Source organism: Phlebotomus papatasi, chromosome 2 (assembly GCF_024763615.1).
Source record: "Phlebotomus papatasi isolate M1 chromosome 2, Ppap_2.1, whole genome shotgun sequence".
NCBI classification, from domain to species: Eukaryota; Metazoa; Arthropoda; class Insecta; order Diptera; family Psychodidae; genus Phlebotomus; species Phlebotomus papatasi.
The window spans coordinates 70,105,525-70,130,367 of NC_077223.1; the positions used below are offsets into that span (position 1 = coordinate 70,105,525).

At 32.9% G+C, this 24,843-nt stretch overlaps 1 protein-coding gene across 3 annotated transcripts in view; it reads left to right on the top strand.

Moving 5' to 3' along the window:
- The first annotated feature begins 1,015 nt into the window (after nt 1-1,015).
- The window catches only part of LOC129804189 (uncharacterized), a 47,119-nt gene continuing 23,291 nt past the window's right edge, over nt 1,016-24,843 (top strand). For all 3 annotated transcript variants that reach the window (XM_055851269.1, XM_055851271.1, XM_055851270.1), the window contains exons 1-6: nt 1,016-1,089; nt 6,261-6,400; nt 6,837-7,315; nt 11,122-11,959; nt 22,464-22,855; nt 22,948-23,095. In XM_055851269.1, coding sequence (XP_055707244.1) covers nt 1,033-1,089; nt 6,261-6,400; nt 6,837-7,315; nt 11,122-11,959; nt 22,464-22,855; nt 22,948-23,095 — 2,054 coding nt within the window. In that variant the 5' untranslated portion in view covers nt 1,016-1,032. The remainder of the gene's footprint in view (nt 1,090-6,260; nt 6,401-6,836; nt 7,316-11,121; nt 11,960-22,463; nt 22,856-22,947; nt 23,096-24,843) is intronic.

Below are 24,843 nucleotides of genomic sequence, written 5' to 3' on the forward strand. Positions count from 1 at the left end.
CATAAATCTCATACCATATGCTATTAATTTCCATCTCCATGTACATCTGAATAAATTACAATGGTTATTGATACGTTAGTTTCGTCTTTAAAATCTTATGGAATGCTCCACAAAGTCAATTTTACGACTGCTGACAGACTTTTCGCACTCGTCTTATGCAAACAAGATTCTGGTGCAGATTTTTTTGCTCAACAGGATGGGAAGCATTATTTTACGACTTGACTTTTATTACTTCCTTCTCGGTTTTCTATCTTCCGCGGAATGAATTCTGGGAATTTAATTGTCTTTGCCATTGCCAAGTGACATGTAATTTGAAGATGCGTGTAAAGTATCATCTACAACATATTTTGAACATATCATCATTGGGTCGAATTTTGCCAAAAGAGGGTTGGAAATTGGGTCAGAAGTCTCAAATGGTTCAACATTCATATATAATACACCTATAATGTCACAATATTCTAATGCTTTTGGTAGATGTCACTGAGTCAATCAAATATGTATTATTTTCGCAATGAAGGATCCCCCTCGTCATTCTTCCATCGAATGTGACCTTTCGTCAGAGGCAATTTGATATTGAGGAGTGGTAATTTTGTCCTAATTGTGTTTGCTGAACATTTCTGCCACTTGAACGATGGTTCGTCACACAAACAACACCCTCAGAATTATCTTTCACTTTTCCATACCAACCCTGTGAAAATTGCTCCCAAAAAGATAATTACTACATGGAAGGATACACGGTGGCAAAATGAGGAGAAAATAGTTTGTGCCATAACTATCAGGGAATTATCGCACGTGAGAAAAGCCTCTTAAAAGGAAAATATCCAACTCATGATTTAATTGCTGTTGTTACTTTCCAAAACTTATCTCTCCACAAAAGTACAAGTTTGTGTTGATGAAAATTGCCTCTCTGTGCTTTAGTTAAATTTAATTTGTCTTGTTTTTCCCAACTTTCGCACATCTATGCATTTTATAACACAATAAATAAATTTGATATATTAAATTTCTTTGCAGATCCAAACACCCTTTCAAGCGATGCTGCAACCGTCCTCAAAGGAAATTCTAGAAGCAATAAGAGCACTGTTTCTACAGGTAAGCCAAATTAGTTAGATGTCTGTTCATTCACACGTCGGATCCTATACAAAACTTCGAGTTGATACAGACGAGATAGATGTATACTTCATATTTATGATTTATCGTAGAAAGGAGCACAAGGTCAACATTTACTAGGATAATGTAAGGAAAACCAAACAAACGAGAGATAAGGCAAATCTTAACACAGGAAATATGATCCAAAAATGAAATAAAGTTGTTTATGAAACAGTCAATTGAAACTAGTCTGTTCAACTTTTTTTTTTTCAAGAAATAAACATTTTTTTTATTTTGTAAATATTCTTGGAATAACTGCGGTAGATTAAATTGTTTTCTTAAAAAGTTTATAGGTTTGTCACTAGATACGATTTTGACATCTTTAACGACCCTCTGTTCCAAAATAAGTCATATGTTTTTTGTGTTTTGTTGAAGTAGTATTGTGACCTAGATCGGATTCGAACTTCACCTTTACCTTTTATGGCTTTTGAGTATCCTGCAAATTTACTAATAAATTGCTGAAATAAATCACAAAAATAATAACTTATTATGGATGAAACAAAACTAAAACCTATCACTGGATTTAACGATAATTTAATACTGTAATACAGAAAATTCTGTTTACTATAAAATATTGTTATGATTGTTATTAAATTCTTTATGCATTTTAAACTTTCTAAAGAAGGGACAATAACTTTGTGCAATACCGTCGTTGCCGGTGACGAACTCTTTTCACTATTCTTTAACTTTAACCGTTAAAAATAAAAAGTTAAAATGAAAGGATTGTTGTAAAATTATACGTATAGGGGCAACTGGGGCACCGCCAAACACAGGGTACCACCAAACAGTGCGATTTTTTAATCGGATATGCGACTTCAGAAGACAAGATTTATAGAAATTTAGAGGCATTATAGGGATGCTTGTCCACTGAAGAAATGGTCGAGATAGTCCAAGTAGTTTAGGAATAAAAATTAGTGATTTGTGCTACCCCATGTTTGGTGCTACCCCATTTTCCGCTACAATTGTAAATAAATAGTTTTCGTGTTAATAGCATTTATTTTAATGAAATTTTATGAAATTTTTCTTCACATTTTTAAGGGTAAGATGCTCGAAATCTATGAGATCTCGCTATATTGATTTGACGTTGTTGTCCACTATTTTGAATAACTATTAAGACCTAAAGCTCGTCCAATTGAGTTGAAATTCTAATATGCTGTAGTTGATGTCAAGACCTTTTCAAAATGTATTTATTTTCCGGTCTAGGTCAATCAGTTACCTATATACCTATAAACCTATATGAATCTTGAATATCTGTATTCAAGATCAGAAGATTGATCTGAGTATTCTACTTGGTACTTATCATACACATAATATATTGACATGGTACACCGGATCGGCGAAGACCATCAATAAGTGCTAGAATTAATAAAAGTATAAAGGACAGCAGAATACAAAGACACATTCAACGACGGTATTTCGATCTGTAATCTGTATAGATATATAATGAAGTGCTATTCACTTTATTATAATATTAAGAGAATTTGTAGAGACCAGAAGTGGTCATATTTGAACACTCTATGCTTCCTTCAAACATACTATATGTTCCCAATTCAATGTTTAATATGATAGGTCCAAGTCAAAACAGATGGTTTCTTTTTTTAATCCGATCCTACGCATAAAAAATGTCCTTGGTTACCAATTCAGTCTTGGCCACTGTTTGAGCAACTTTTCCAGTCTCCGCCAAGTGCAACATCTGCGAGCACTTTAAGGCTTTAAAGATTTAACGAAATACCAGTAAATCATTTTGAACTTCCCAACAGATTTATATCCTATTGTCCTTTGAATACACTATGATCATTAATTGAATTAATTCTTCAAGCGCACCATATTGGAATGTTTAACAATGAAATCACATTTTGAATTGTGATTCATGTCCTATAAATGCTACATATAACAGTAAATTGATGAAATGAAATTACTGAAAATAATTGTACCCTTTGAAAGTAATTGAAGTGTAGTTTTATCAATTAGAAGGATAATGAGTAAGGTATTTGGGATTGAAATATGACAAAATTGAGACGATTGCATAGTGCTAGTCTTTTGTGAAAAGGATGTCGAGAAAGGAGGCAACGGTCGAAATATCTGGCGCCACATTCATTGATTTTCCTAGACAGGATGAATACCATTAAAAGATAAATGTTAACTGAAGATTTGTTCTCAACACAGAATCATTTGTACACAAACACTTAAAGCTCGCGAAAGCTCATTAAATGCTCATTTTCGCCCATTAAGAGCTGGCAGTAAATATATATATATTTTTTTAGTAATTCACACAGAATGGTCCCGGGCAATTAACTTTTAATTGATGCTGAACAAATGAGTATTTTTCTTTGGGCAGCTTGCCCAAAGTTACCATGCTGCCTATTCGCAATTTTTCGAGTCTGACGAGATCAAATAAGTTAAAACAATTTTTTTGCAAGCGAGGCAAGAAAAATTTCTGCTATATTTCCTCAATTCAGTGAAGTAAGGAACTTTCACCACTTCTTGCTATTCTTCTTTTGCGCTACTTGGCCATATACGGGAAAGTACTCTCCCTTCGAACGTTCATACCTTCGAGTAATGTGAATTTTCTTTTCTTTTTCGTAAGAGATTTTACTTAATTATCACATAATTATTAAAAATTGGTAATAAGCTAACTAATATTTAATATAAATGTGTAAGTCTTCTAGGAAAAGTAAAAGAGAATTCACATTATTCGAAGGCATGAACGTTCGAAGGGAGAGTACTTTCCCCTACCGTAGAAGCGGGTCACTGCACTCCGGGGTGACTTGATACCCGTACCTTTCGTAAGCTTTGCTTTAATTCTCTAGGACTTAAAAATGGTCCAGCTTCCAGAAGGACACTTAAGGATGGCCTAAAGATCAATAATTAAATGCTAGAATTAAAGAGAAGCTTAAAAAAGGTTGAGAGCAAAGTTACCCGCATCTACGGTAATCTAGGTATAGCTACTTTGTAGTACTAGAGATTCAGGTACCTCAATAAATACTGGATAGTCCTATTTCTTTTGTTCCAAAATCTCTTTTATCCTTTTAAGTGAATAGCATTGCTGCCAGCAAATATATAATTAAAACCAATAAAAAAACATTTTAGAGATTGTTAATTAGCTATATGAGAAATGTTTTATTATTAATTAAATTAATTAATAATATTTTATTAATGTGTTCAAAATGGTAGTCAAAAACCCACTTACTCAAACATTTTAACCTATTTATTAGTTATAAAAATTCCAAAAACTGGCGGGGGTCCACTGTGGTTACCATAAAACCGGTGGTACGGGGTTTCTAATTCATCATATCTCCGGTAAAATTTCATGAGCTAAGGGCTTAAAAGATAGCTCTCACAAAACACTACAATTTTCTCGAATATTTGAACTTCTAAAAACCAATGCTAGAGGCTCCATAGTCAATAAAATTACTTTTTATAAGACATAACCTCAATTATCACGATTTCTGCTCAGCTAAGAATAAGATGAGCTTAAGAGTCTTACCTAGAATAAGCTGATTTAGGCTTTTCTGTCTTTTTGATAATTTATATATATGTGGATCTATTTTTGTGAAAATGGAGACGTAGGGCAATTCCATTGCAGTATGAGAATATTATATGATAAATACTCCAATTTCTAAGTAGTGAATTTGGAAGAACATTTCGAAAATCCGATTTATATTAGTTACTAAGACTAGAGCTTCTTGTAACGATCATTTGATATTAATTGGGCTTTAATGTTGTTCCACTCCCAAATTCACGATGAAAATTTTTCATATGACATTTTCATATTGTTATAGTATTCCCCTACTGGTCCTTTAAAATGAGTTTATATATTGATTTATAGCGTTAATGCGGAAACATAATGTATTATCATTTATTGTTTTAATATTGAAAGATATTTATGCTTTCGGTATATTTAAAACCAATTTGCATGCCAAGTCTACCTTTTTATCAATAAATAGTTTAAATTCTTAATATTGAGCGATTCAAAGCAATTCACAGATACAAATCACACATTTGAACACTAGAGATAAATTATTAATCGCATATAACAGAGGTTCGAATGTTGAAATAGTTATTGCTTTTGTTGTTATTTGCTTTAACATCATAAAACAAATAAACTGGAGCAATCTATTCTAAAGTCATATTATATATTTAACGTTTATCGGTTTGGTGTCAATTTATTAAAGTTTATATAATATTACCTTAAAATTTCCCAAAATTACCATGGAAAAGATACAATTCGCTGCTTGGAAATTACAAGGGACCAACTCATTTTTTTTACTAGGATGATTAACTAACGGATGAAGCATTTTAATTCAGAAATGGTATATTTTTCTTAAATCCTTTATAATTTTTAAGTCTTAGATCCCACAAAAATAAATATAATACAAAATGGTAGGCACATGTACAGAAAATATATTTTTATTGAATTTAAAATGTTACCGGTGTTATAAATAGAAAATTTATCAGAAAAATTCAAAAAATTTCGAATTTTACGTTTTTTTCATAGAGGTTTTAGGAACTGTTATCCTCGTCCAATCATTATAAATTTTGAGTCAATAACATGAGATTAGATACTCTTTCATTTGGTAAAAGTTTTAAAATGATTGCATTTGGTTTTATACTAAAACTTAAAAATCACTTAAGAAAAAATGTACCATACTTTTGTACGGAAAATGTATGAGAATGCTCCGCCCTGCTTTTTTACCATTTTGAGATTTTAATGCGTTTAGAAATTTAATAAATTTTGAAACAAAGGACTAACTCAATCAAGTTGATCCCTTATTAATCTAATTTCAGAAAAAATGCGCATAATTTAGAATGACAAGAGATAACTCATAAAAAACATATTTTGAAAGGCAAAAAATAAAATTGATGCTTATAGAAATAGAAAAGAAATAAGTTGTTTAAAAAAAAAAGCTGAAAGTGGTAAACACACCCTAGTTCATTGAAATTCAAAAGGATCAAGGAAACATTGAGAAGGATATAGAAAGTAAATCTGTAAGAGTTACAAGCAGAAAAGTTCCGATTCAGTGGTCAATCTAGGCTATTTACATAACTAAAATTTCATTTGAAACTTTTCTTCCGCCATTGATTGAAATGGGAATCTCGTGTTTTCCTAACAGACTCACTGGCATTCATTCTTTATCATGTCGGATGTGGAGGCGTCAATGATGCTGGGAGGAAGTGAAGGTGCACCACTGAGAGATCCACCACTTGTTCCTACAATTTTACCGCTTCCGGCAAACAACGATGATGTGTTCAGGTATTTTATCTCTGCATTTATGAAGAATACACACAATTCTTTTTCGTTTCTCGTTTCATTTTTTTCCCGTTTTTCGCGAAGTAACTAGCGTTTGTTTCCCTTGAGTATTTCAAATACCCTTCAATTTTAGTCAGGAATACATATATCCCTCTTTCGAGAAGATGGTAGTCAGTCTCAGTGGTTTTAAGGATTTTATTGTTTATCTTTGCATTTCGTGGCATCCTTATTAAATTATTTTTTGAACTACATATTTTTGTCTTTCTGATTTACGGTTATTTCTTATTAACAATTTTACCAATTACTCTATCAGCAGTAACTATTCTTCTACAAACTGCTGATTATGCTATTTTTCTTATTTATTTCTAAAGAAAAAAGAAAATTGTCTAATAATACTATGTAAATGTGAAGGATAAGTCATTTTTTGTTCTTATTTAAGACAATTGGCCCAAGTGTCCAAGTCAACAAGAGGAGTTGTTCTTTTGCTGTGTGACTTGTTGGCTGCCCGAAAAGTCATGGCAGAGGCACAGCGACTGAATATGGTTGGGGGTCATTTTATTTGGCTGTGGGCCGACCCCAGTTCCACCACAGAATTCTATGATGTTACTCAACCATCCGAAGTGGAGCTGAGTGAGAAGCTAGAGAGTGAAAATCCAGAGTTCTCGGCCGCTATTCGCAGGGAAAGTGATTCATGGTATAATCCAGTTGGTGGAACACTTTCACACCATTTGGATGATCTCGAGGAGCGACGATTGGACTTCGACGAGTACGGTGTGAGGAAGAAACAAAGGGAAAAGTCACGAGCTCTCCCCAGGCAGTTTGGTGGACAGATTCTTGGTCTCAAAACGGACCAAGGTGCCAAAACCGTGAGACGGAAAAGAGGCGAAAGTCCTAGTCCTGTGCTTCAATCACCCACAGGTGAGTGGTGATAAACGCTTTCACCATTCTGCAGTCTATTTTTAATCGACACTCCTTCAAATATTTACCGAATCATTGTCGATGTGATGAATTTGATAGCAGATGTTTTACGTTTTAATTTATTGAAATTTTGAAAACAAAAGTTCACTTTTATTGCAGGGGCTAGCCCCCGGCGAAGTGTTTTTTTTTTAATATAGAGCTGTTTGAAGCCAACTCACAAATTTATCAGAAACTTAGCTTACACTTCTCAGAACACATTTAGACAAATAGATAGAATATACACTAACGGCCAAAACATTAAATACACCCTTCGTAAACTTAACTACACGTGATTTGGACAGGGAAAACGCTGTAATATCCAGTTCTATTGACTGAAATAGTTTCATATATAAACTTAAGAACAGTTTTAAACAAGATTTGAGAAAATACATGTGCTACAAAATTTATAATTTGTGGATCAGTCAAAAATTAGCTTTTTGGCCACCCCAATCACCCAATTGTAACCACATTGAAATTTTCTGGAATTTTCTAGACCACATGGTTCGAGATTAGCCGCGACATCAGTTCCAATCTTGGTGGAAATACTTCAGGATGTGTGGTCAAAGTTCCTTCAGACATTTTGTAGAAATTGATCAACAGGATGCCTCGAATTTGTGAGGCGCTTATCAAAGCTAAAGAAAAATTCTTCGAGGAAAACTGAATTTTATGATTTTATTCATGTTTTTTAATTAAAATAATGAAGTAAAAGAAATGAAATTGCAACAATAACAAGAAGAAATTTGAAAAATAATAAAAAAATATATGAAAAAGTAGAATTTGGGCTGAAAATTTCAATATTCAAAAAAGAAACCCCTTTCAGAACACATCACACCGGAAACCGACCACAATCCGTACCAAAAATATTCCCTCGGTATTATTTTCAATTTTTCTGACTCTTAATAATATTTACTAATAGTATTTAGCTTATATTAAATGATTATTAAAAGATTAGATCAGTTTTAGAATGTGGGGCTACTTTTGCATTTTTGTCCAAAAAGCTAATTTTTGACTGATCCACAAATTATAAATTTTGTAGCTCATGTATTTTCTCAAATCTTGTTTAAAACTGTTCTTAAGTTTATATATGAAACTATTTCAGTCAATAGAACTGGATATTACAGCGTTTTCCCGGTCCAAATCACGTGTATTTAAGCTTACGAAGGGTGTATTTAATGTTTTGGCCGTTAGTGTATATCCCTCTTTGCAAGGCTCAGAGTCTTGTACACAAGGCTCACCTCAATTTTGACATATATCGTGTAACGGTCATTAGTACGGAAAAATTCCCATACGCATTTGTATGTGAAAATAAGAAATTGGCTTCAACTTTGAAGGCCACACGCCGGGGACTACTACAGGGATAGTTAAATGAATATGACATTTAAAAGTGTTCTAGAGTTCACAAGACCATGTCTTCAGCGCTCAGAGTTATTTTGTTCTTATAATTAGATTTTAAATATTGAACATTTTTAAATGTATTTTGGCACGACTCAAATTTATGGTCAAGGGTATCCTAAAGAGCTCAATATTTTTAGCGGAAAACCTAAGATACAGCCAGACGTTCCTCCGAATTCTAAATGCGGCCTAGAAATTTTATAAAAAATCTAAAAATAAAAATAAAAGAAACAAAAACTCGGGTTTGCTAGGGGATTTGAAAAAACGAAAAAACGGAGATAGAGATAGATCGTTCACTGACTTAAAAGACGACTATTTGGGGGTGGAGAGGGGTTCGTAAAGTTCATCCAAAATATCCTAAAACTTTCTCTTTAACTATTTGGCTTATATATTTGCTCATAGTCCAGGTGGAAAATTGAGTAGTCATGAAGGTTTTCCAAAAATCATCAATATTAGTTCCTCATAGACAAAGGTAGATGAAAATTCCAAGAATCAGAGAACTGAAGGATTTCAGTAGAGTTCGAATACATTTGAACTTCCACTATGTTTTTTAAGTTTGTTATATTTTAGCTTTCTTATGATGAGAATGTCTCAAAAATATTAATTTTTACTACTCGAACTCAAAGGGAGAGCACTCCAAGGCCATGTTTTTTTTTTTTATTTTTCTCAAAATTGGCCCAAGCTTTTTCAATTATTTTCGAATATGATTTAGAGGTATTAAAATTTCGAACCCGGTTGCATCGGTCTTCATCGGTAATGAATCAATGAATAGATAGATAGAACCAGTTTTTCCGGTAATTATTTTTTTTACTTAACATTAAGTTTGTTTCCGAGCTAGAGGTCAAACGGTGAGGGATAACGATTTTCTTTCCTTTTTCCCCAAAATCGTCTCTATCGCCGCCAAAATCATGTTTTCTCTTTTTCTTCTAAATTAGCCCAAGTTTTTTCAATGATTTTCGGACATGCTTTAGAGGTAGTCCAGATGAAAATTTCGTCTAAACATACCTATAACCGGAAAATTCCACATTTTAAATTATTAAAGATAAAAGGTCAATTACTTTGAAGGGCAAAATTTTTCAACGCATTTGACTGAATTCGGATTTTTTGGAAAGGTCTTAAGATTTATTATCTGGCTATATCAGTCCCAATCGGCAATGAATTGGACAAGTAATTGTAATTGACTTATTTTTCTCGAATATCTTCGTGTCTCTGTGTGCCAGGTTCAGGGAGTCGCAATTTTCGCAGCTCAATTTTTGTGGAGGGTGTCGTACTCTTGAACACTTTGACCAAAGAGCAAAAGTGGGGGTTTATCCTAAGTCATGTGGGCTCTGCAGGTTCCTAATTTACGTTACTTTATTGTATAACAGAGGACAGTTTGTTCTATTTTAAGTTAAATAAATTGAATTGAATTGAATGCCCTTTCTTATTAGATTATTATCCGAATTTCCTTTTTTGGACTATTCTGAAATACATAATTCTTAGTCATTTCCTATTTCAGAATGGTTTTTCGATTTGTGAATGAATTTAATCCGTAATAAACTGATAGGAGAAAGTACTCTCCCTTCGAACGCTCATACCTTCGAATAATGTGAATTTTCTTTAAGTTTTCCTAAGAGACTTAAACATTTCTATTAAGTATCAATTAGTTTATTATCAATTATTGATAATTATGTGACAATCATGTGGAAATCTCTTAGAAAAAGTAAAAGAAATTCACATTATTCGAAGTCATGAACGTTCGAAGGGAGAGTACTTTCCCCTACACACCCAAAAAACATGCTAAAAATAATTCACGGATAACTCTATCTCGTGAGTTCGAGTGGTTCGAGTATTCCACAAAGCTGAGACGCATTGTTTGTAAAAGAATGCGAACTATTTTTTGTAAACTATTTAAAGAAATAAATACTAAATATTTATCTCACTTTTAGAGGAATTATTTGTTAGTTTTCTGTAATTTCTATTAAACTATTTACTTCTATTTAACACTATAAAAATTCTAAAAAGATATGTAAATTTTATATTTTTAATTTATTAAAATTGAATGTTTCCAATTTTATTTTGAACGTCATGAAAAGCTGTTTTAAGTAAATAATATTTAAGTCTAGGCAGCCTTAAACAAAAAAGTGTTCAGATTTTTCAATTACGTCTCGCAATTTCTTTACAAAGTCTTCATGGTTTTTTAGAGTTCAGGTAATTATGATAGCTTACGAAGCTTACCAGGAATTGGTCTAGAATTCCTTTTTAAAATTGTGAATGCTTTTGGTTAAAAAATTGTGTTGAGTTGAAGTCTGAGAAAAAGAAATCTTTTGAAGGAGTTGAATGAATTAAGACATTAATCAGCTATTTGAAATTCTAAAGAAGACTTTAAATTCCAGACGAGAACTCGCACGAGTCATCGTCTCTGGAGACGGACGTGGATAGTGGCAGGAGTCCCTCGGGTGAGGTGAACGTGGCCAGAAGCAGCGAGGAGAGTGAATTAAATCCTGTGCACAATGACAATAAAGACGCCGGCGCGTCGTCAGTAGATAACGTCGCGGCAGATGGGAGCAAACTCAAACGAAATCCTCTTTTGCACAATGGCACATCGCACGTGCTCTTCCACCACTTCAATGACTTCCCTGTGGGCTTCCTGGCGCTACGGCCCGTCCGAATGGCTGTGGATCGGCATTTTGTGCGCTCGGTATTGCGTTTATTTGCGCACACCTGGGCCACGGTTGAACTGGAGGCGGGTAGCCTACGTTCAGACGGTGCCATCCATGAGACATTGCAGCCTAGGGGACGCCCTGGGTCACGTGGCCGGGATCAGGCATGGTCCAGCGGGAAGTCCAGCAAGCGGCTGGCGAGAAGGAGACGAGCCAATGAAGCAAAAAGTGAAGTTAACAGTAGTTTTACGAGAACCACCCACAGTGACTTAAGTGTAGATGTAGGCAATAGACTTATGCGTGAAAACACAAGTGGCTTAAATATTAATCACACAAGCAATAATCGTGACACACTGAGGCTCAACAGTGACGTTAAACTGAGCGTGTCCAAGAGGCAAAACACGTGGTGGTCCGTAAACACCACGGTAGCTCCTGTGATGTCTCAGGGGCGCTCAAGGGGCCCTACGGTGGCAGAGAAGATGGGCAAGAGGGTGAGTGCTCCGCAGTACAGGGGAGGCTGCTTTGGATCTTCCAGCAGAAGTGAAATTCGACGAGCTGAATCTTTTGCTAGGTGAGTTATCGCTATGAACATTTCTCATTTGATTTTCAATTTACTTACCGAATCCCCCAGAAAAAAATTCTTGTCATCCTATTTTGTTCTTTAATTTGGAAAAAAAAGCTTTTAATACTTTTAATACCCATGGAAAAAAAAGCTTTGTAAATTCCATTTTAATGCAGTTTACCAATTAATTCCATACACTTTGTACTGGATATTATAATTATTTTCGCGTGAAAATTAATTTCATGCGCTTTTTTTATTAATAATCCCTGCTTTTTTTCAATTTTAACAAGAGGATACTATACCCTTTTTATTTTTATTATTGAAATTACTTTTTTTCCAATACGTTCGATAAACTACACATGTCTATACAAAAATATAAAATGATGATTCGGAAAAATACCCTCTGGAGATAATCAATTTTCCTATACTTCTGTGCAAAGGCTAATGGAGTTTTTATGACATAAATTTCCGCATGCAATGCCAAGAGCTCCAGAGAGTGCAATAAAAGTTCCAGAAGATAAACTTAGTGCATGCTATAACAAATATTCAATCTATTTCAATTCATACATGATCCATTCCTAATACATTTAGAAATTCTATTCATTCATTATTCTGAATTTGGTACAGGAAATGATACACACTCAGAAATTCCCAGGGGGAATTATTATTCTTATATAATACAGAAGCAGCTTTGTAAAATGCTCAAAATTGTGTTTTTAATGCTATACCCTCAAGGTAATTTTGCAATATTTGTTTATATTAATAAATTTATAGAGTGGAACAATCGATCCAATTTGTGGAGCAAGAAATACGATTAAGATTTTGAGAGCTTTCCACAGAATTGTTTTCCATTTTACAATTTTTTATGTTAATCGGTTTCATAACTGAATTAGGGTAAGTGTGCCAAATTCCGGCCAGCTTGCAATTCCGGCCACCTTTTTTGTTCCTCGAATTTCCATGAATTTTTAGTTTTTACATACTTTAGAGATTATACAACGCAAAAGAATAACAAAAAATGTAGCTTCGACAAACGAGATGACGTGAAAAAGACATTTGAAGAATTCCCGATGGGCAAAGAACTATGAGAATGAAGGTGGCCGAAATAGGCCACCAAAGCTTTGTCTACATTTTTATTCATTTTAAAATGTATTAAGAATGATTTTAAAGTAAATAAAGACGATAAACTTTCTACAAAGTTCTAAGCAACACTCCTTAAGTAGAAGGAATGAAAAAAATCAATTTCTATTAAAGATATTACATTTCAAACTTAAGACTTTGGCGCTTGCATGCAACTATAACGAAATTTGGCATACTTACCCTACATTGATTTGCACACTAGGGGAAACTGGGGCACCACCAAACATGGAGTAGCACCAAACACTAATTTTTATTTCTAAGATTTCTAAACTATTTGGACTATCTTGACCATTTCTTCAGTGGACAAGCATCCCTATAATGCTTAAAAGTTCCTATAAATCTTGTCCCCTGAAGTAGAATATCCTATTAAAAAATTGCAGTGTTTGGTACTACCCCTTGTTTGGTGATACCCCAGTTTCCCCTATATATTTTTTCCGATTGTGAAATTTTCTGTAGCCATTAATTAACTATTTTAATTAAAACAACTTCAAATGTTATTGAAAAAGTTTTTCTAGTCGTTTTAGACGATTAATTTCGAACTTGCCTAAATCGGTTAGTAAAAACGCTGTAGGGTAAAGGTAAAGCGTGCTACCTTCGGACGATTTATGCTTCGCAAAAATAATTTTTTTTTTTTCAATGTGTTACAAATGAATTTGCCCCATTATAATATTATATTTCAATAGCTAGTCCAATGCCTCATATTTTCAGAAAAGACTATGAGTGAAATCCACAAGGAACTTAGGGAAAAAATTGAATTGTCCGAAGCTTGAGTCATCCGAAAGTAGCGCGCTTTCCCCTACTTTTTTATCCTGGACTTTTTTAACCTCTGACCCTAAAAAATTGTTATGTATAGGGGAAACTGCGGCACCACCAAACACGGGGTAGCACCAAAAATTGCAATTTTTTTACTCATATATTCGACTTCAGAAGACAAGACTTATAGAAATTTATAGGCACTATATGGATGCTTGTCCACTGAATAAATGGTCGTGGTATTCCAAGTAGTTTAGAAATAAAAATTAGTGTTTTGTACTACCTCGTATTTGGTGGTGCCGCCGTTTCCCCTATAATAATATTTGTTATGTATATTGCCCTCCAATATTTTATATAATCATCTTCCACTCTCTAATCGATTTCCAATAATGACTCATGTCAATTTGCACCACAATTTCATGGTAATTTGTAAATTGTATGGCATACATTGCCTTTTAAATACGCCATAAAAATGTTTAAAATAAGCGGTCTGAGCTGCAATGACACTTTTATACATTTTTAATGAAAATACACAGTGGATTCCAATATGATTTCGTTGATATTTTATTAACAACATTTGATTAATTATTGACTTGATTATTGATTTTTATTTTTCTGTGATTTTATTATATAGTAATTATAATATAGTTTCTGTCTTTAAATCAACTAAAAGGCGATAGTCATGAAAAGCAAAATATTTCAAAGATGAGACATCATAATTACTATTTTCAATTTTTGTAAATGGGAAATTGAAAAAGAAATCTTTTTACCGATTAAAAGAATGCTTATTTTATGATTCTTCTAGTTAATATAATACCACTCAGTCTTCTCAATCTCAATTTAGAAAAAAAATGCATATCATGACCTCAACTAAAGTCACATAATGCGGATACATTAGGCAGAACGGAAGAGGAAGGACTAAAAAATTACAATAAATTAATTGAATATCCTTTCAATATTGTGATCTACCCCACTATTCACAAGCTTTCAATTTCTCATGCCATTTTCAATCAAACATTGTGTAAAATGTCACGTTACATTGAGAGAATTTTCCATCTTTTCCCTGCAAGTGACATACTTTTCTCAACATCATTCACTGAAAATGGTTAAAAATGAACAAGAGTGATTGAGTGTGAATTTGGAAGAATTGTAAGACGTTTCCATTCACACCACGTTCGTCATTTGTCGTATTACGATATAGGCTTCAACATTTAATCGATTTACCAGACTTTGTCATTCTTACTTATATCCCTTCACAGGTTGTATGTACTGTACACTCTTACATATTCAATTGATGCATTTCTGCTGAACATTGTAAAAAACAAATGTGGAAGTTTTCAATTTTAAATCATCCTTATATATTTATTCTCCTTCGTTGTTTATATTGAAAAAGTTTTCGCATTTGCATATTTGTATCATACAAAATATCATAGTTCAAAGAGATATTTTATAATAACACCAAAATGCATGTAGAAGAAGATGATCAAATTGTCCATCACTTCCATACATGCTGCACTTCAATGTATTATTCATTTGCTGAACAGTTGTCAAAATGTAGATACGACAACGGTTGATATGTCATCCTACATCTGACAGTATGTAAGTGTCTGGACAATGTGTATAATGTTAACATTCACTTCATCTACGAGTATGACATATAGATTTAAATATACTACAGATTCGATTCTAGACTCAACTCTCTCTGATTTTGAATGTTTGGAGATGAAAATAGCAGATAAAATTAACAATGAATAGAGGAATTTGTCAAGTTTTTGACAGCTGTCATCTGGATATCGCAAATCTGAATATCAAACAGTTGAGTGTATTGAACAAATTATCAATTCCCTTGTTTGTCTTACGAACATTTTGAGTTGTTTTAAATAATGAAAAAATAGTTTATTATTGGATATTGGGTAGGGGGAAACCGGGTCAAAATTAGCCACGGATAGAATTAGACAGTGAAATCTTAATAAGTTCTCTTTAAAAAGAATATTGAGCAAACTACTATTCATCCAAAATAATTATCATCCTTTCTATTTATTAAAATATTTATCAGGCTGACTCAGAAAATGTTAAGGGAGACTGGGGCAAAAAGTCACAAAAAGGATATTTTATATTTTTACAAACTACCCGAGCACCCCAGAAATTTCTAATTAGCGCAGTTTTATAGAAAATTTACCGCTCTACAACTTTGTGAAAGTAATTTTACTCTATTTTGTAAGGAAATACATTCATCGAGCTAAAAGATAATTTTGTGACCATTCTCTAAAATTCTGGGGCAAATAGTACCAGGCATGGGATATTATCACAATTTGATTTGCATTATAACCGGGGGCTTCCGTAAATTAAAAAAAATGCCTAGATAACATGTTTTCATAGGAAATTTATTCATCTACATCTACACCTTTGTAAAACAGCGTTTTCTCTATTTCGCCAATTTCATCCATTTCGACTGCCGAGAACAGTTTACTCGACGCGATTCTTTACCCCCAAAATTCAACTCACAATCGAATTTTCACGCATTCCGAGTTGCAAGCACCCCGAGTTGCACGCATTTCGAGGTTACCTGTAAAGAATCTCAGCTACCATAAGCTAATCTGGGCTTATAACTGGTTTTTTGAATAGAACTGGTTTTATTAAAATAAATATTAATCTAATATAATCTAAAATATCAAGCCTTCAGGTAATGCTATTTAATAAATTGTAAAAAATTGTAAAAGATAAAACTGACACTTCCTGGAACCGCCTTACCCTCCCTATCTCTTAATGAATTCTTTTGAAAGATATTTAAATATATACAACCATTAATTAATACTCGTCGCACTAAGAGGCTGCTTACCAGTTCGACTGACTAAATCGTTAAATCATTTGCACTTCTTGTCAATTACATTTATGTAGGTTCTCCGAAAACCCAGTGTCGATATCTGTTATCAGGGGCATGACATTTCCTATGTTTCCCATATGTTTCTAGCGAGCCCAAAAAACTTTTGAGTTTTTTAGCTGTTTTCTGTCATTGTAGAATGAATTAGGAAATAATACAAATACAAAATAAAAGCTAATTTAATAACGAAGAGGCAACCGAAAACCCTAAATTGGCAACCTAAGTAGTTTCGGAGATATCTCGTGAAATGTGTACGAAAACAGGGAAAAAATTACACTAAAACCAGTCACATTTTTTAAAGCTAATGTCACCTCCCGGTCTGTTATTGTTAAACTTCTAGAAATGACAATATTATATAATGAATGACCCCTGTTAATATGTCAATACATCTTTTTGTCCACTTCATAGTAAAAAAAAATACTTCAGTGATAAAAGAATATTTATTTTCGAAAAATAAAATTATAATATACTTAGGGGAAGACTTTCAGTCATTGCACACACTTTGGCTGTGAACACTACATTTTTTTTATATTCCTTTAATGAATCTGATCTATGGCGATATATTTTAAGAGCTAGTTTTAAGGCACACAATTTCTGAAAAAATTAAGTCAATAATTTTATAAATTTAATAAATACAGGAATGTGGGAAAAATATGAAGTGTTCGAAGCCAAAGTGTGTGTGAAGCCTGAAACCTTTTCCCAACAAATTTTCTAACATGAAATGAATTATCGGAAATATTATGAGATAATAAAATAAGAAATGTCGATATGCTTGTACGTAATTTGTAAAAGTTCATCATCCAGTAAAATTAACTTAATATCGCCTAATAAATTTCTCAAGACATGGTGCTAATTAGATTCACGAATTATTCATCAAGAGTAAAAATTACTTTTACACAAGCTTTAAATTTTGCATATAAACTTTTACGATGATATCTTCTTTGAATTATTTCCTCTGAACTTTCTCTGAAAAGCTTGAAGGCAAAATTGATGTTTATTATATTGGAACTTCATTGAGAGTGCTTTCGTTGTAAATGAAAGGGGTTTGTTGTAGCATAAATTATAAGAAATAATCTCTCTATTGGCAATTTCAATGATTTAGAGATAATCTAAAAACCACTTACTATATACGATTTTAATCCTAATGCACTATTTTCGACACATATTGGATTAAAAAATCGATTATGTCTAGGTTTTACGATTTACGTGAGAAATTGATATTTTGCACAAAGGGAACTTTTTGTGCGTTTTAGATATTTTGAACGTATAAAAAGGAATATTTGATGGAAAACCCCCTGTTGTGCTTTCGTAAATCGATACGAAATCAAGGAGGGAACGATTGGTGTAAATAGCTGTGATTCCTTTTTCTATTGGATTTTTTTCTGAGAGAAACATCCTTCTCTTTTTTGTCAATCTCAAGCTTTCACTTTTTTAGCCATGCGTGGCAAAATGCACAATAAAAGACCATCCAAGTTTTCATTCTATTAAGGATGATTACGTGACTGGAAGGCTAATTCCAGCTCATGAGATGGTGTCGCATTAGCCATGTGTTGTGGAGAACTTTCTGTCTTTGAAGCGATTTGTTACCTCTCGTGTTAGCCATAAGCCGATGACTAACTGTTGATTTATGCAGTCAACACTGTTGACAATATCTCGAATGTTTATAAATAAACCTTGTTCAAGAGCTTCTGGATTCAATATAGACTACTCATACGATGACAGAGAAAGTAAAATGATAAAATTGGGAAAATGGAAAAATCTCACCTGCTTCAATATCTCAATGGGAGTTAGTGTGGAGAAATTGATTGGTCACTTTTGGTATGACAAGGGATTTTTCCTCTTCATTGCAAATTGAATTTCAATTCAAAACCGAACGTCTTCTTTCTGTGAGATCTCTTAAGATAAGCTTTATAGCTTTCTGCACCCTACTTTCTTTTTCCTAATTAATGAATCTAAAAAGTACTTATTTTATCACAGAGAATTCACTAATTACTCTCACTATGCCTTAATTGAAGCTTCGCAAATTGAAATTGTCGACACAATAAAATTTTCTCCAGGATACTTAACTTCAATTACACACCACATCAACTCTTACTGAAATCTTCTTCCTTCAGTACTTTGTGCCAATTTTGCAGGGAATAAACTTTAAATTTAAACGATGACTCAAATAAGGTTTTCGTTGCTATTTCAAGGAATTTCGCACATAGGGGTATGTGGAGCTTTTCAAACTTCAAACAGTGTTATCGATACCAAGGTATACTCGAATATTTTTTATATAAATGTGTATTTGGTAATTCAAGCTTCGCTCATACTCAACACTAATGAATCTTTATGAATTAATGAATCTTTGACGAATGTGACCTAATTTTCTTCAGGAAATGCGTAACTTAAGACTAGCTATTGAAATATATTTCCACTAGGTCAGATTCATTAGGGCAACATGAGAAATATATGAATTATTTGAAGTATGTGCGAATCCTGAAAGCCTTTCCCTACTTTTGATTAATTTAGGTCCTACACATCAATAATTTTAACAGGTCTGCAGATTCAAAAATAGGGTTGACTGAAGACTTCTATCTTCGATACAGAACCTCGAATTAAATATCAAAAAAAAATTTGGTTATTTACCAATTCAGTATCGATTCATAACCGCTTGAAACTCATTAAGCAATTAACAGTTCAAAAAGAAATAAAATCCATTATTACACTACTATAATGTAAAAGACCCTTAGGATAATTTTTGATTACTACTTAGTTCTAACACTACACATTCCCTACAGCCCCTCTTGTCGCTAGAAAATCTTTAAGGAAAAATACAAGAATATGTAGAATTCTCGGTAGAATTCACAAGAATTTCCATTTTCGAGCACAAAGTTGCAATTTTATTTACGAGCTTCTTCATTGTTGAAAGCACATTTTCAGTCATTTCGCTTGTATAAGAGGATATTAACTGAAAAAGTCATATTCTGACTAATTTGAAACAATGCTTTTGCAAACGAGGGAGCAATTTGGTATTGGGAATTGCTACAAACTGAGTTTCTTCGAAAGTTTTGTACAACTCAAGATTAAGAATTTATTAGTCAGTGCTGAAGATAGGGAAAATCTGTGAAATAAGCAGTTGTGAGTATATAACCAAATTTTCAAAATAATATTTTCGGTGAATAAGCAATATTAGCATTATTTTGGTTTTGGAAATTGAATGTTTTAGGGGAAGGCTTTCAGGCTTCGCAGACACTATCTTCGAACATTTTATATTTTTCTAATATTCCTTTAGTGAATCTAACCTCATTTTAATAGGAAATATGCTACTTAAGACTTGCTATTAAAATATATTGCCATACACAGTATGGTAATATATTTTTGTTATAAATATTTGATGTTCTATATGACTTTTGCCTAATGAAAAGGATCTCGACTGAAGTATAAGTTTTAATTGGAAATTCAACAGTTTTTATACAACTTTTGTTTAAAAATTCAACAACTTTTGCTTAAAAATTCAACAAATTTGGTTGAAATACACAAGGCTTCATACGATAATAAGTGTTAAAAATTATGATCAAACTATAACAGTGTTGATTTTTGATCATGTCGCTTCTTGGAAATTACAAGGGGCCAACTCACTTTTTGGCGATTTTTGAGGTTTTAATGCACTCAGATAGAGTTTAATAAAATTTCAGATGATATGAGTCAATAAATTTCGTTATTAGAAAAGTTTTTCAAAATTTTAGTCTTTATGATTGCTTGCGCGGTTTTGTTTGAAGTCAAGGGGCACAAAATAGATTTATCGTTAAAATTTTTGTGAAACAAGGGACTAACTCAAGCAAGTTGATCCCGTGTCATTCTAATTTCATGAAAATTTGCGCATCATTTAAAATGACAAAGATCTAACTCATAAAAAAAAACATATTTTGAAAGGTAAAAATATGTATATTTCGATGTTTATAATAATGCTCATACAAATAGAAAAGAATTAAATTGTTTTTATTAACATACTTAATTGAGATAATTATTTATACAAAGTTGAATCTTTCATACTGTCTCCTGAAAAATGGCTCAGATTTAGTTGGCCCCTTGTAATTTCCAAGGAGCGATGTGACAAAAAATACCATAAAGTTATGTATTTTTTAACACTATAATAATGTGAAAAACTATGTAATCATACTATAATAGTGGTAATTTTTAGAATTTGTTAAACAGTTTTAAATCACGAAATTTTTATGATTATAACAGTGAGAAATTTTACACAGATCGCAATTAAATAATTAATTTATCCGATTTCACACTATTATAGTGTTAAAATTTTACACATTTTCAAATTAAACAACATTGTTGAAAATTTTTCAACTCTAACAGTGGTAATTTTTAATCATGTGACAATAAATTACCAAAATGTTGTGCATTTTTTAAACCAAAAATGGTCGATTTTGCACTATTGCACACTCGGCTTAAGTCGTAAGTGTGTCTAGAGCATAAAGCTCTTAATGCTGGAATTGGGAGTAAGATTTTTGCTAAATACTTGAGCTATACCGAGAGAGCAATAGGGTGACGGCATTAATTATGATCTGTCTTTACTTATAGCCTCTTCGCAAAAACATTCACTTTTTGTCAAAAAGTGATTCCGAAGACCCTCAAAATTAAAAATTTTTCATGTGTTATGATAGACCATTACAATTTTTTGAATTTTCGGAATCATTTTCTGACAAAAATTTGCGAAGAGGCCATAAGTAAAGACAAACTACAAGTAATGCCGCCACTCTGTTTTATAAAACCCTCAATTTTTTGATTTTTTATTACGCTCTAGAAGGCGTTTTTCTCAAAAAATATTGTTAGAACAGTCATGGATTCTCTGAACCATTTCCATTGGGCTAAGAATCGATAACTTATTTTTATTCAGAATTCTATTACATTACTTCTAAGCTATTTTATATGACTTTTCAAGTGATTTCTAAATAGGTTCAAATCGGTTATGAAACGGTACATTTAAAAAAAAACTCTGATGTAGTAGAAAAAAAACTTTGTGTATGGTCTTCAGAACTGAGCCTAGTTTTGTCCAGTTTTCTAAGGTCTTGAGTTTTTTTTTAAATAATGAGTTGCAGTGATTTTTTCAAAATCTGATAGATAAGATACCTTTAATATAGCTAAACTTTAGGTGCAACAATCGCTTTATTCTGAAAACTCGTGAGCACGACGCTCTCCCTCTGAATTGGATGACTGAAGAATTTTATCAATATGATGCGAATGATACAACTTTTGAGGCTATAGCATTTAAATCAGGAATTCGAGGATTTTGCAAAGCTGCTACACTTTTTCATCCCTTTTGTACCATTATATTAACACTCTTCTTAAATTTTAACAGATTTGCCTAATTTCAAGCAGATTAATTGTTTAAAGCTGTTTGGGAATTGGATATACATTTTCTTTTGTGTACGGGTATGAAAAAAAAACAATCTCCTAAGGTTCACTGGACACTTAATCGTCCTTTACGGGTTAAATACTTTATAGTTTTGCGTAATAAAAAAAATACAGTTCTCTTTATTTTATAAACTCCTGTACCTGTTTTTATTTTCAACGTAAATGTGGTTCTAGTCATCTGTAAGGCTTATTGTAGTCTTGCTCCTTTTCCTTCCTTAAATAAACGGTTCGGAAAAATAGTGCTCACATTTCTTCTGAAATGAATTTAAAATTAAAAAGAAAAATTAAATGGTAAATTTCAGTTTATAAAAGTAGATTGTTTTGTTTTAGAATACTTCGAGAAAATACAAAACTCGCGATGTCGGGTAACTTACATTTGGATGGCGTGATGGAAAAGCCTCTCATCACACATTTTGAAATTCTGAATCTCGTTCCGAGCGACATGAAACTGCGACAATCGCCAGAATATCGAACGGAAATGGAGTCTGAGGAGGATGGTAGCAGAAAGTGGCGCAGAGTGGGTCTGGTGTCTGGCACTAATGTTCACCTGGACACAATAGTATGGCCAGGTGGGGATATTGTGGTGTCGGGACTCTCGGCACGACCACGTTCGGTGTTTCGTGTGGTGACGGCACTTGCACCACCCTTTGTGATGGAATCGGATCTCGATGAAGATGGATTGTGCCTAAGAGGACTATACTGCCACAGATTGTCCAGTACAGGTGAGTGAATGTGACTGACTGGTACGAGACAAAAGGCCACTCAATCGAATTGAAATAATTTCTCCCAATCAATCTACTGGATGTTTTTGCAGGTCAACAGAACCTCACGTTAATGTTCAATGACATAGAAACAAGGAATCGACTCGTTAAAGGTGCAACCGACCGGAAGAGTCACTCCTCAGCAGCCAAATCATCTCCAAATCAAGACCAGGAGGACCACCAAAATAAACCCAATTTCAAGTGAGTCATCTTTTATTTATTTTACAGTTTTCGGGAGAGGAGAAATATCAAAAGCTCGTATTCTTAATGATCTCAAATACTAACCTGGACAGAATTTCGTACCTTTCGATTAGGCTGAAACTATTCAAAAATATATCTCGCAACTTTCTGTTCAAGAATATATGGGTGGCTAAAAATATTCTCGTCCGAACGCAGTCTTTTAACCCTTTAACGACGAGACACTTTTTACGGACTGAAAATCAACAATAACATTTAAACTGGGAAACATAATCAATGATAAGTTTTATATCTAACCTTGAAAAGTCAAACAGAGTCTGATTTGGTGTATTTTGCGCCTCCATGGACGATAGGGACAAAAATAGCCCAAAAATTTAAGTAATTTTTCTGACAATATCAATCAATAATAATTTTCGCTTTAATGAGAAATAATATGTATGAGTATTGTAGTTTTTATTTCCAAAAGGGATTTGCTTAAAAAAAATTGGAAGTATAAAAAATAAACAAAATCACTTATGAATTTGAGAATTTAGAAATTCACCATTTTTCAGCTTAAATATTTACTATATAGCAAATAGCTGGAGATTTCCAAAAAATATCCTAGATTCCTTCAACCTTCTACTTTGGAATTACGTACAAACATAAGAAAAAAAACTTTAAGTAGTCAGGAAAAATTATTTTCTTTATGGGACACCAGTGTTTCAATTGTCCTACAGGGTTAGGCCTAGTAAACTCTTAAACTAATAATCATGTTAATTTAGGGTTTTTGGAAAAGATAAAGTATAGAGTAAGGCTTAGAGGCTTCAAGGATCAATTAAAAAAATTCTTAAATAGCCACAACTCCTCTATTAATTTTATCAGGAGTTAACGATCGTGCCTAAGTTCAGCAGTTTCAGTTAACGATTACTCGATTTATTTTTATTTTCCGACTATCAGGAGTTCATGAAACTACCGCTAAGAGCGCTATGATTAAACACAACTTTTTCTAAGTTTTATTTTATTAACTTAACCCCACGAAAAACTTAATTAAAATAAATTTTCAGTACTGATTTAATTTGTTTGACAATCGATTTTAACAGATTCTAGGTCATTGTATCGTTATATAGTTGAATTTCGGATAAGAATTATCGGTTCAAGACCTATTTTAAAGACTTATCAGATTTCAAAGCCTGTCCAGAACCTTTTTTCACCTTTAACCTTAAAAAAAATCTTTAAAGAAGTTATTCAACGGTAGTCTGCCCCGCCTCTCTCATCAAAACGTCCCAATCTGGAGCTTTACTGTCCTTTATTAAGGGCGCCAAAATAGAGCTCTAACAAACAAGGAGGTTGGGTACAATAGACTGATCAGTCGCAGTGCCCGGGCCTGTTCCTAGGACCACCTCAACATGAATAATAATAATAATAATAATAATGGTACGCAATGTTGCAAAATCTTTAAATGCATTAAGATTGGAGTAATGGAAAGGTACATAGTGCACTTTTCTGTACGAAAAATCCATTGATATTGCACTTAAGAAATCTTTCATCAATCAAAGTGTGCACATTTAATAGAAATTTACGCTGAAGATGCTAATCCTTAATCCTAAATCCTCAGTGTATGATAATTTGGGCTGATCCTTTACCGCCAAATTTTTCGAGTTGAGTATTTTCAAGGATCAGCCTGTGTCTATTTTTGGCATAAGGCTAACCTTATTGCCACCTTTTAAGTGAGTCAAAATAATGATATTATAATTACTGTTCTGTGAATACTA